Genomic DNA, 14450 nt, shown 5'->3' with positions numbered 1-14450 from the left:
GGACCATGCACTCGGACGTCGAGACAGACTCTGAGATTTATTATTCGGCATAATGTAAATTATTCCCGAATAAAATACTATCTATGGATCGCATATTTTCGTTTGTTTTGTTTAGACGGATTATTTTGTACAATTCCCCCTATTATAATTTTTGAAACACGGATCTGCCACCCCGATTGTAATTTTTGAAACACGGACCATGCACTCGGACGTCGAGACAGACTCCGAGATTTATTGTTCGGCATAATGTAAATTATTCCCGAATAAAATACTATCTATGATCGCATATTTTCGTTTGTTTTGTTTTTACCCCCACTTTCGTTTTTGGCAGATCCGTAAGGACGCTATAGTAATGGATGAACGTGCGTTGTATCACGTGGGAGGGGCACAGCCCAACGGAGGCTGTGCTCGTGCGACGTAGACGTTGTACCAACCATCTGTCGTTGGGGTTAGTGCATAGAGCAGTTGCACTGTCCAGAGCTAAGGTGGTACAAAACTGCACCTTAGTAACAACTGCACAACTAACGTGTTAGGAAACGGTAACACTAACGAGCTAAGTGTTCACTGAACTGGCCAAACTACGTACACGCCTTCCTTCAATGGCGGAACTATGTCGTTGACACTACGTCAAAGCAGACTGCAATGTGCGACTCTTCCAAGTCGTTCAAAGTACGTGGCCAAGTGACACAACCCAGGGGAAACAGGACAGGTTTGAGGGTGCTGCCGCACCCATAGCACTAACCCCTGGGTCTTCTACTAACCCACGAGAGAGGTGACGTTTCCCCGGTGTGGCCGTGCGTGCCGGCGAACGAGCTTTACTTCCGCGAAAGTAAGCTAGAAAAGGGCATAAAAGTGCACATCCCCCGGGGCAAACAACGCCCGTGACCTCGTCATTTTCTGGACACAACCTCATCAGCGGTTGCCCCTCTATACGGGCATGCAAAAATTTTTGAAGTCTAACACGTATATGGTCGGTAATCGTACCCCGAAAATGCGGTATTTCCCGCCAAATGCCTGGCAGGAAAGCGTGCAGGAGAGCCTATCTTCTGTAGACACGGAAAAGGGGGCCGATTTTGACCGACTTGGCAGGATACGGACAGGGGCGCTCGCAGGAAAAGGGTTAAAGAACCTGCCTTGGGAATATGACTATACAAAGTGCTAATACAGGTAGTGTTGAACACCTGTGAGCAGAACGGCGCAATACATGTTTATTTTTTCTGCGCTCACATCCTTTACAAATATGCGGGCCTGTGATAGTTGGGGGGGGGACTTGAAAAATTTTGACCATATAGAGGGGGGGCATTTGAAAATTTTTTAGGGTACTTAGGGGGGGGATCTGAAAAAAAATAAGATTTCAATCGAGATTCCTCCAGCCCCCCTCCCCCCCATCGTTATTTGTGAACGCAGCCTAACTCGATGCTTTGTCAATAATTGACCATGAGACATCAAAGACCTGGTCAGTGTATTTAAGTGACCAAATAAACTTTGACAATTCCCGTGCTATTGCATGTGATTAACAAAGTGTGTCTTGAAGGTGTTATCAGTGAGGATGATGTAAACGTTATTCTCCTTGTTGACTCCCTGTTGATCTTTACACTGGCTTCCTGTGATTTATATCATGGTATTTTATAATACTAGCAAAAGAGTTTAGACCCCTCTGGAAAGTGTTTATCAACAAGTTGGAGAAATTTCTTGCGTTGCCCATATTAGTTTCCATGATTTTACTGAAAGGGGGTTACAGTGTTCAATCTAGGATGTCAAAACAGGGGGCCACTGTGGGCCCCTACTCCTGTCCCAAGGGGCCGTTCTAGAAAATCAGGGGGGTGGGGGTGTGGGGGGCAATCATCAACACACATCTAAAACCCTTGAACTTTCTGCAGAAAATATCAAGTCAAGAAATGGAGAATACAAGAGATTGTGCCCCCTGCAACGAACCAAGCCCCACTGCAAAATTGTCACAGTACGTACATGAGGCAAAAGGCCAAACAGTGGCAACGCAAACTTAGACTTTTGGTTTGGTTCAATTATATGTAACTGATGTGATAACTTATTGATATTTATTTCTGACGTGAACAACTTCACAAATTGCTTGGGACTGTGATTTTGTCTGTGGAGACGATCAAAGCTTATCATACCATTAGGATTTCTCTGAGAGAGGCCCCCAATTTGCATGCATCGACAATATACTCTGATAGAGCACTAGAGAGTAACCTGTGTGACCTAAATAAAGTGATCGATACATCAACTTTTAAACAAAACTTGTATGTATTAGGAACTTTATGATCAATGGTCTGACCAAATGGTTTTACACAACAGTGCTGTTCTATGCATTGGGCCTGCTACTCTGGAAAACTAGATACACTGTATTATTTAACCTTATAAAACATGTGGGCATTATCCAAAAATCAGCGAACAGTGATTCTTCTATACCCATTCTTCAGTTAGCGTATTTACACAAACCAACCTAGTTTGAAAATAATATTATTAAAATAATGCAGAAAATTTGCACCTATGGGGGCATTAATTGTGTTTCTAATGAAGATCTTTTGGAGTTTGGACTCCTTTGGAAAGTTTTTATCAATGTGTTGAAGAAATTTTTGCCACTAGTTTCCATGTTTTTACCGAAAGGGGGTTTGAACTACGTGATGTTACAATGAATGTCAATAGGCAGTCTGATCATCCACCATCTCTACATAATTAAACATATTGCTGACGCAATAAGCAAACGCATCTCAACAATATCCAGTGATAAGGGCCTCCTTGATAAATATAAAAGTCACTACAACACAGTTTTGAAAACAAGTGGTTATACCGACCAAAGTCTTTATTAAAACCAACCAATCAACAAGGAGAAGCAGTGACAGGAAACGTAACATCAGATGGTTCAACCCCCCTTTCAGTGAAAATGCAGAAACTAATACCTAATATGGCAAGGACCATCTTCCCATTGGTATTGCGTTGTCATTCATGTCATTGCAGTGTCATTCATGTTCAGGCCAGGATGTCCGGAAGGGTGACCCTATTATTTTTTATGTGTCTCATCTCCAGAGGAATACTGGGGCAGGCGGGCGGTTGAAATAAAAATAAAAACAAGTTCCAAAAAAAAAACCACTGTATTTGTTTCAGTTCAATGTTCTGTCCATTCAGTCTCTACAATTTTAAGTACAAAATACGTGTATTTGTTGCAGTTCAATGTTCTGTCCATTCAGTCTCTGCAATTTCTTGTCTTTCAGTTCAGTGATCTGTGCTCTCTGTCCTTTCAGTCTGAGTCGCTGCAATCTCACAATTTGATGATGGTGGTGTTGTTGCTAGGATGATCACCGCAGAGCGCAGAGGCAGCGCAAATAAAAAAGTTTTTTTTTCATGTTGGGGCTGGAATTTATGGTTGGTCGGGAAATAAAAAATGTTGCCCTAATTGTATAAGTAATGTTTATATTATGCAAGTAGTGGACAATGCCATACCCATTGGAAATGGTCCCTTGCATATCACATGATGAAAGCACCAAGCTTGGCGCTTCTTTCTAGGAATCAAAATCCATGAAGTTGACAAAGCCCTAGAATGCAACTTTCACCACTACATTTGTCCTCTGATTTGTAAAAAATCGTGAGAGTTGCAGATGGCAAAAATGGCTTTTCTTGAATAAGTGACCCCAAAGCTAGCACATATGAAAAATAAGCCTTGGTGAAGTTCCCTTTAAGTCAGATTTGTTCAAATTGTGTGAAAAGTTGCTTACCTGTGTTTTAGGGGCATTTTTTCCCATTTTCAGTCAAACAATCTCTGAAACTTTGTCTGTTTGTTTATAGATCTGACACAAAGAAGATTTTGCATTGTTTGACCAGAAATTGAGAGAGACCATACGTGGGGCAACAATATATAAAGACGAGGCCATTCACTTGTAAAGTGTGTGGTTAGAGTTTCACAAGGACTAATCATCTACAAAGGCATCTAGGGATTCACAAAGAGGAAGCAACATTTGTTTGGAAAGAATGCAGTAAGAGTTTAACAGAGGATGAATGCCATGGCAACACACATAAAAATGAAGAACCACATTCCTGCAAATTGTGTGGTGAGGATTACACATGTCATGGAAATCTCAAAGTTCATATGTTGACACATACAGATGAAAAGCCTTTTGTCTGCAAAGTGTGTGGCAAGTGTTTCACATATAATGGAACTATGAATGTTCATATGAAGACACATACAGTTGAGAAGCCTTTTGTCTGCAAAGTGTGTGGCAAGGGTTTCACACAAAATGAACATCTGACAAGTCATATGAGGACACATAGTAATGAGAAGACTTTTGTCTGCAAAGTGTGTGGCAAGGGTTTTACACAAAAGGGTAATATGAATATTCATATTCGGACACATACAGGTGAGAAGCCTTTTGTCTGCAAAGTGTGTGGCAAGGGTTTCATACGAAATGAACATCTTAAAATTCATATGAGGACACATACAGATGAGAAGCCTTTGTCTGCAAAGTGTGTGGCAAGGGTTTCACACAAAAGAGTAATATGAATGTTCATATTCGGACACATACAGATGAGAAACCTTTTGTCTGCAAAGTGTGTGGCAAGTGTTTCACATATAATGAAACTATGAAAGTTCATATGAGGACACATACAGGTGAGAAGCCTTTTGTCTGCAAAGTGTGTGGCAAGGGTTTCACATGTAATAGAACTATGAAAGTTCATATGAGGACACATAGAGATGAGAAGCCTTTTGTCTGCAAAGTGTGTGGCAAGGGTTTCAAGCAAAATGAACATCTGAAAGGTCATATTAGGACACATAGTAATGAAAAGCCTTTTGTCTGCAAAGTGTGTGGCAAGGGTTTCACACTGAATGGAACTATGAAAGTTCACATGAGGACACATACAGGTGAGAAGCCTTTTGTCTGCAAAGTGTGTGGCAAGGGTTTCACACGAAATTGGATCTGGAAGGTCATATGAGGAACATAGTAATGAGAAGCCTTTTGTCTGCAAAGTTTGTGGCAAGAGTTTCACACGAAATGAACATCTGAAAGGTCATATGTGGACACATACAGATGAGAAGCCTTTTGTCTGCAAAGTGTGTGGCAAGGGTTTCACATATAATGGAACTATGAAAGTTCATATGAGGACACATACAGGTGAGAAGCCTTTTGTCTGCGAAGTGTGTGGCAAAGGTTTCACATGTAATCGAACTATGAAAGTTCATATGAGGACATACAGGTGAGAAGCCTTTTGTCTGCAAAGTGTGTGGCAGGGGTTTCATACAAAGGGAATATGAATGTTCATATTCGGGCACATACAGATGAGAAGCCTTTTGTCTGCAAAGTGTGTGGCAAGGGTTTCACATATAATGGAACTATGAAAGTTCATATGAGGACACATACAGGTGAGAAGCCTTTTGTCTGCAAAGTCTGTGGCAAGGGTTTCACACAAAATGAAGTCTGAAAGGTCATATGTGGACACATACAGGTGAGAAGCCTTTTTTCTGCAAAGTGTGTGGCAAGGGTTTCACACAAAATGGATACATAAAAGTTCATATGAGGACACATACAGATGAGAAGTCTTTTGTATGCAAAGTGTGTGGCAAAGGCTTCAGACAAAAGGGACATTTGACTGTTCATATGCGGACACATACAGATGAGAAGCCTTTTGTCTGCAAAGTGTGTGGTGAAGGTTTCACACGAAATGGACCCTTACAAGTTCATATGTTGACACATACAGGTGAGAAGCCTTTTGTCTGCAAAGTGTGTGGCAAGGGTTTCACACAAAATGGATACATAAAAGTTCATATGAGGACACATACAGATGAGAAGTCTTTTGTATGCAAAGTGTGTGGCAAAGGCTTCAGACAAAAGGGACATTTGACTGTTCATATGCGGACACATACAGATGAGAAGCCTTTTGTCTGCAAAGTGTGTGGTGAAGGTTTCACACGAAATGGACCCTTACAAGTTCATATGTTGACACATACAGGTGAGAAGCCTTTTGTCTGCAAAGTGTGTGGCAAGGGTTTCACACAAATGGATACATAAAAGTTCATATGAGGACACATACAGATGAGAAGTCTTTTGTATGCAAAGTGTGTGGCAAAGGCTTCAGACAAAAGGGACATTTGACTGTTCATATGCGGACACATACAGACGAGAAGCCTTTCGTCTGCAAAGTGTGTGGCAAGGGTTTCACACAAAATGGACACTTAAAAGGTCATATGCGGATACATACAGATGAGGAGCCTTTTGTCTGGAAAGTGTGTGGCAAGGGTTTCACACAAAATTGAACTCTGAAAGTTCATATGAGGACACATACAGGTGAGAAGCCTTTTGTCTGCAAAGTGTGTAGCAAGGGTTTCAAACGAAATGGACATCTGAAAAGTCATATGTGGACACATACAAATGAGAAACCTTTCGTCTGTAAAGTGTGTGGCAAGGGTTTCACACAAACTGGACATCTGAAAGTTCATATGAGGACACATACAGGTGAGAAGCCTTTTGTCTGCAAAGTGTGTGGCAAGGGTTTCACACAAAATGGATCTCTAAAAGTTCATACAAGAATACATTTGTCTGCAAAATGTGCGGCAAGGATTTCATATATAACAATCTTTGAGAGTTCATATCAGGACACATGCAGATGAGAAGTCATATTGTCTGCATAGTGTGTGGCAAGGCTTTTGCTCGGAATGAAAACTTGACTTTTGACTACCATCAAATGTGGTCTTACACATTATTGTGATAAGTTTTAGAGATCACACAGGACACAGTCACATACCGCATACACGTTAGTCTGCTAAAATTGCATAATGACTGTATTTGCAAGTATAATTTCACTCCTGCACTCGATTGATGAAAAAAAACTGACTACAAAATATGATGAGCCGTTCAGTGATTCTACACTACAAATTTTGATTGTACGATGTACATGTAACATTATTGAAAACAGTTCAAAGAACAACTAGAACAACTTGAACAACTGGGCTGTGTTTCAAAACATGCTGAAACGTAATAGCAAAGGGTATACATGTGGCTGTCAAACACATCTTGCAACCCGAAGGTTAGAGTTATTGCAGCTAATCCAGGCACCAGCAGTGTTCAAAATTTATACATTTATATTATACATCAAAACCTAACCAATGATATTCAGTCTCCCACTGCTCTTGGTAGCCTGGTGTGGTTTTGGACGGGATTTTTTGGTAACTGGTGCATCATCATCACAGCTTGTAGCTTCACCTGTTGTTGTATCGTTGCTGTTTCCCCTGTTGTCGTATCGGCAACAACAGGACAAATATCGTGGATTCCGACATGGGTTCAATTTCACTGCGCTTCTCCATTTTCTCCATGTTGGGTTGCCCGGTAGTGTCTTATGATTGACCCTCTGAATCATTTTTTTCACAGACTCGTGAAGGTTTTTGTTGAAGCATTTCTGTCAATCACTCACTTTGTGTCATAAGTTTCAGAAACTATCGCTCGCCTGAAAATTAGAGATTTATTTCATAGGCACAGCTGACATGATAACCTACCTTTGAACTACGATGCAATTTTTCTGGCCATGCCCAGAGAATCAGAAACTTTCCACACAAAATGAGTAATTGACAGAAATGTTGCAACAAATTTAATATTAAGCATGCATTCATCTCGTCTGGTTGTCGCCTGAGCTCAGTCGAGTGGAGTGCTTTCGAAACATTTTACTGTTATCCTTTTATCGTTTGCATATAGAAAACGCATGCATAGACGTCAAATTCAATGCATAAAATACACACTTTTTTGCTTAAAAACAAACACTGGGACAGCTATTCACCTGAAGAGTGTGTGGTCAGAGTTTTGCATGAAACAATTCTTTCTAATGCCAAATTGGGTCACAAGCTGAAAGTGTAGCCACAAGTTGACCCTGTATACTGTTGATTGCCTCAAAAAACTTTTCATTTTAAACTTGAGTTGAGTTCCATCATATTTAAACACATACAGAGCCACAACTTGCAGTCTAGTCCACTGTCAATCTCGAATGCAAAAAAGTTTCTGTACTATTCCATTATGTAGTAGTCTAATACTAACTGGAGTTTACTAGTAGTATTTTTGACAAAGACTATTGAAACAATATATATTTGATTTATAATTATATTTGATGATTCTGTTCTTGTTTTCCAGCTTGCAACACAGCAATTTCAAATTCTTTACAACAACTTCAGAAATATAGAGTTTTGACTAGTATACTGTTACTTGTTTCAACTTTGCCACAGTTACCGTGCACAGATATTTTGGCTCTCAAACTTTTTCAATTCTTTTCTGATCTACCATGTTTTGATGCTAATTTTGAAGCTCTTAGTGTAAGAAGACTTTCCACTGCCTCAGTTTTTTTTGAAAATCAAACATTTTTCTCCATAGAGTTAAGACAGGGATGGTGGCCATTTTGAACTTGAAGTATCAGTAAGTCATAGTTATTGTTTCTCTAGTACCAAAATTTGCTCATTGACCCTTGATTTTTATCGCTCTTGATTTTTAGCTCCCATAGCCATATGTATATATGGCAATGGAAGCTATTCTTATAGGCTAGGAAAATGTCTGTATGTATGTATGTCTGTATGTCTGTATGTCTGTATGTCTGTATGTCTGTCCGTCAACATCAAAAACTCCAAAACCGCTGCACATTTCATCTTGATATTTGGTGTGTACATGGATGATGGGCTGTAGATGAGATTTTGTTCAAATGAAGTTGTCATTGCCAAAAATATGCAAATAAGTGCCAAAAAAGGCGTTTTTGGTAAAAAATCTCCTTCTTCATAACCGCTGGTCAGACAGCTTTGATATTTGCTATACAGGTCCCTAGGGATAATGCAATTTGGATTTGTTCAAATGTGATGAAATATGCAAATCTGTATTTTTAAGGAATTTTTTTGTCATTTTTGGTCAAAAATTTATTTCATCAAAACCGCTTGTCTGACAGCTTTGATATTTGGTATACAGGTCCCTAGGGATAGCCCAACTTGGATTTGTTCAAATGTGATGAAATAAGCAAATCTGTATTTTTAAGGAATTTTTTTGTCATTTTTGGTCAAAAATTTATTTCATCAAAACCGCTCGTCTGACAGCTTTGATATTTGGTATACAGGTCCCTAGGGATAGCCCAACTTGGATTTGTTCAAATTGTAATGAAATAAGCCAATCTGTATTTTTAAGGAATTTTTTTGTCATTTTTGGTCAAAAATTTATTTCATCAAAACCACTCGTCTGACAGCTTTGATATTTGGTATACAGGTCCCTAGGGATAGCCCAACTTGGATTTGTTCAAATTGTGATGAAATAAGCAAATCTGTATTTTTAAGGAATTTTTTTGTCATTTTTGGTCAAAAATTTATTTCATCAAAACCGCTCGTCTGACAGCTTTGATATTTGGTATACAGGTTCCTACAGATAAACTAAATATGATATACAGAATATATGATGAAATCTGCAATTTTGTATTTTTGGTGCAATTTTTGCCATTTTTGGTCAAAAAATGTGTTTCTCAAAAACTACTTGTCTGATGCCTTTGATATTTGGTATACAGGTTCCTGGGGTTCTCTTAGTGTGATATAGTGAAATTTGATGAAATCTTCAATTTTTGTATTTTTGGGTCAGTTTTTGCCGTTTTTGGTCAAAATATTTGTTTCTCAAAAGTTACTCATGTGATAGCTTTGATATTTGGTATACATTTTTATACATAATTATGATGAAATCATCAATTTTGTATTTTTGCAGCTAATTTTGCCATTTTAGGTCAGGCCATCCTGAAATGAGCTATCAAAGATCTCAACCTTCTTCATCAATACATATGTCACAAAACGTTGCTCTCTTCATAACACAGCAGAGCTCTGTCGACCATTGGGTCATTTGTTAGCTCCCATAGCCATATGTATATATGTTTACAAGTTTACATTTTATTGAAAATCTCAATAGCCACTGAGCAGATTAGATGAAAAATTAGCATGTAAGTACTTTGGCTGACCTGAAATGATTGTGCACATCTTGGGTCAGTATCTTGGACTTGCTATTTTTCATGAATTTTTTTGTAATTTTCTCCCATTTTTGGTCAAAAAATCTTCTTCTCGAAACCACAAGTCTGATTGATTTGAAACTTGGTATGGAAGTGCATAGGAGTGACCTTTCTCAAATCTGGGCAAATCGTGGTGAAATTTGCATATTTGCATTTTTGGGCTATTTTTTTCATTTTTGATCAAAAATTTTTTTTAACTCTGAAACCACACGTCCGATTGAGTTGAAACTTAGTGTAGAGGTTTTTACGGGTGACGTCAGTAAGATTTGATCAAATTCTGGTGAAATTTGTATAATTTTATTTTATTGGGGGAATTGTTTCTATTTGTGATAAAAAAAATCTTTTAGCTTGATTTTAGCTTGTTTTGATAACTATATGGGAGCGACCAGTGACATTGTCACTATTTTTAAAGAGATTAGGGTTGAAGATTTCTTCACTTGAATTTTATTCTTGATATTTAAAGAGGTTATGTTCAAAAGATTTCTTCAGGACAATTTGAGCAAATGTTTAAGTCTTTCACTTTTGAGGTGCAACTAACTTAAGTGGAAACTGAACTGTGAGATTTATCTGAAAAGAATGCATTTCTCTGAATTGAAAAAAAATGTCTACCCCTGTACATACTTTAAAATTCTGTGGGCTCTCATCCAGCCAGTTGCCCATGCATAGTTTTGGGAAATCCCAGTCAAAATTCTCCGATCAGGTGTAATACTGACAAGAGTGATGTAACGTCTGATCCATGATGTAATTGAAAGGAAGTCACAGAGAACAAAGCTGCAACAATAAGTCCAATATCAGAAATGTGTGTGAATGACAACTGGATCACCTGTAGCGTACTTATCCATAGACCTAAAGATTTGTTGCTGGAGGGTACTCCCTACGCTCCTTGGAGGGGAGTGTAGAGAGCGCTCTCAAGGGATGGATCTTTCAGTCAAACTTCTCCATAAACTGATCAAGACATAAAAGTCATATATAGTTCACGTTCATTACCGAGAGGGAACTTTGAAAGCCACTTCTACGTAACTGTCAAGCTCTATTTTCTGTGACTTTGTCTCAAAACGTAATAATTACAGCATGGATGCACCGCTCTTGTTCACGTCGCACCATCAGGCTCCGAGATTTGGGCCGCACAGCCTCAAAGTCTGGGTAACTGAGACTAAATTGTTGTAAGTTGGCCGTATTGTTGCATAGATCATACACATACTGGTAACAGTAGAGTTCAGGTTTTGTTTAAGTTTTTGTTCCAATCTCAGAATTAAATGTAAGCTACAATATCTGTGAATGTGTAATAAACCAATCTCATAATATCCTCTGTCTTCCAAGAGTTTTCTTTGAATAAGACCAAAACCAAGACTGGAAAAGTGTATAACACTGTCATATGTGTCAAAAGTGGCATGTGAAGTCAAACCTATCATTATTAAAGACTTCCCAATTTTTAGCTCCCATAGCCATATGTATATATGGCAATGGAAGCTATTCTTATAGGCTAGGAAAATGTATGTATGTATGTATGTCTGTATATCTGTCCGTCAACATCAAAAACTCCAAAACCACTGTACATTTCATCTTGATATTTGGTGTGTACATGGATGATGGGCTGTAGATGAGATTTTGTACAAATGAGTTGTCATTGCCAAAATATGCAAATTAAGTGAAAAATGTAAAACAGTCAAATTGAAAAAACTCAATAACCACTGAGCAGATTACATGAAAAATTAGCATGTAAGTACTTTGGGCTGACATGAAATGATTGTGCGCATCTTGGGTCGTATCTTGGACTTGCTATTTTTCATGAATTTTTTTGTAATTTTCTCCCATTTTGGTCAAAAAATCTCCTGCTCTGAAACCACAAGTCCGATTGATTTGAAACTTGGTATGGAAGTGCATAGGAGTGACCTTTCCCAAATTTGGGCAAATCGTGGTGAAATTTGCATATTTTTAGTTTACACGTCCATAGACTCCCATGTATAAGGCAGATCTCCATAGACTCCCATGTATAAGGCCACAAAAATAAAAATTTAGTTTCTCATCGTATTCATATTGCAAAAAAGATGCAGTGACACAATTTTTAGTCCCCACGGATGAAGTCCAGTGAGCTTATAGATTGGGTCATGTCCGTCTGTTCGTCCATCCGTGAGTCCATCCGTTAACGCCAGATATCTCGGATATTATGACAAAATTTCATGTGACCTTGATGACCTTTGATCTCAAATATACATATTTGTCCATAACTCAGTAACCACAAGTGCTACCACCCTTCATATATGGTATGATGGGACAGCTTATGACGCCACATATTGTACCTCATTAATTATGCACATATCTAATTTTGAGCGAGCCAATAGAGCTAGAGGTCTGATTTTTGGTATATAGGGATAACTTAGCAAAACAATTTTTTTGACAAAATGTCACGTGACCTCGGTGACCTTTGACCTCAAATATACATATTTGTCCATAACTCAGTAACCACAAGTGCTACAGCCTTCATGTATGGTATGATGGGACACCTTATGACGCCACATATTGTACCTCATTAATTATGCGCATATCTAATTTTGAGCGAGCCAATAGAGCTAGAGGTCTGATTTTTGGTATATAGGGATAACTTAGCAATACAATTTTTTTGACAAAATGTCACGTGACCTCGGTGACCTTTGACCTCAAATATACATATTTGTCCATAATTCAGTAACCACAAGTGCTACAGCCTTCATGTATGGTATGATGGGACACCTTATGACGCCACATATTGTACCTCATTAATTATGCGCATATCTAATTTTGAGCGAGCCAATAGCAGGGTTTTGAGTAGAAATTTGCCCAGGCGGAGAAATGTAAATTATAGGTGGAGAAGGAAGCCGAGTTGGGGTGGGGACGTCGTGTCGCGGCGGCGGCAGCATAACATTGGCAAGGTATTTTGAACAGCAATTTATCCAGTTTTGTTGAATGTCAGTGTAAAAAAGTCTGTATTTTAAAACAAAAACTGTTTGTGGTTTTTTGTGTTAAGTAGAAACAATGTACCATCTTACTCATATCATTTGTTTTGTTTGTCCTTTCTTCACTGTGTCACTGTCTGATGACATTTTCCATGAGAACACAAACAGTTACAGAGATGGTCAGTGCCCTAAGTTATCATCCTATGTGTTGATATTACAGTGTACTAGAATCAACAGGGAAGCAACAGTAACTTTTGTTATATTCAATAAAGAGTACTACAACTACTGGCAGATATTCCATGAATTTGGCGAAAAACTTTTTTGTGATTAATGCCAAACTGAATGTAGTATCGAATTTACATTTCAATTAAAAGAATATGTTGTTCATATTAAAACATGTCACACTAAAATTATACAGGAGTCATTAGAAAATCCCAGGTAAGTAGTTCCTTTTCTCTTTCAGTTTAAAGGGACAAAGTCAGTTTTGACTTTTTTTTGATATCAAGAATACAGGGAATACTTGCATAATAATTACACTCAGTATGCACAATGATGTCAATGCAGAAACTCAAAGTGATGAAAAGTGTGAGATACAACCCCTTTATTTACCAATTCAATGAACAAAAAAAGTTAGCTGCTCTAGCAGTAAAACAACTTGACGTACAGCCTCAGGGTTGGCATTGGAGTTTGTTTTTTATTTTTCACCTGCAGTTCACAAAGGCCTCTAAAAAGTTTGTGAATACACATTTCAGTTAGATGCAACAAAATGACAATAGAAAAGTGTTTGCAGTATCAGTAACAACTATAATGGGCTTCCTACCTCTATGACTGACCTTTTAAGTGCAGTACACTGAAACTTGTGAAAGAAAAATATTGTCTCTTTTTTCCATAAGCATATGCTGTATCAAAGAAAATACACAAGTCCTGAAAAATATTGTGTTGCTTTCTTTTCCCCCAGCAGTCACGCACTAGTACATGTATCAATAGCAAAAAAGAAAAACATTGCATCGCCACCAAAACAAATGAGGGGAAGTCTCCAGCTGGCTGTGATGTATCTAATGAACTACGTGAATAATATTTACATAAATTATAAATTTGCCTACCGTCTCCAAATGCTACAAAATTGGATATTTTTTACCGAGAAAATTAACAGAGTTCACGCGGGGCAAAACACGTTATTTATTACTAGATTCAAAACTTAGTCGATAAAATTGAGACACTTTTTCCAGCATTGAAAGGTTTCATGATCGGGCAATTTACCTACAAATGTACATGAAAGCATGGATCGCGTGCTAAATTTAGAGCAGGCGGCAGATACGGTAGAGCGTGCCCATTCCACTTTCCTTTGAGTTGAAATCACAAGAAATATACGTGAAAAGCCAGCCCTGAGACGTACAATATTTCTCAAAATTTTGTACACCGCCAAATCACCGTTTTCGGGGTAAAATATCGAATTGCAACCACACCGCGAGTTTATAACTGACCACTCTCAGGATTTTAGCATTT

General features: G+C 38.4%; 1 protein-coding gene across 1 annotated transcript; it reads left to right on the top strand.

The window, feature by feature from the left end:
* The first annotated feature begins 3811 nt into the window (after positions 1–3811).
* On the top strand, positions 3812–7384 carry LOC139139523 (histone-lysine N-methyltransferase PRDM9-like). The gene is made up of 3 exons (XM_070708436.1): positions 3812–4946; positions 5429–5961; positions 7377–7384. Exons 1-3 carry the CDS (start codon positions 4513–4515, stop codon positions 7382–7384), a joined length of 975 nt encoding a protein of 324 aa, XP_070564537.1. The 5' UTR covers positions 3812–4512.
* The last annotated feature ends 7066 nt before the right edge of the window (positions 7385–14450 follow it).

This window comes from Ptychodera flava, chromosome 8 (genome assembly GCF_041260155.1).
Source record: "Ptychodera flava strain L36383 chromosome 8, AS_Pfla_20210202, whole genome shotgun sequence".
NCBI classification, from domain to species: Eukaryota; Metazoa; Hemichordata; class Enteropneusta; family Ptychoderidae; genus Ptychodera; species Ptychodera flava.
Note: the sequence above shows the minus strand (reverse complement) of the source record. Positions and strands in the feature narration are given on the sequence as shown.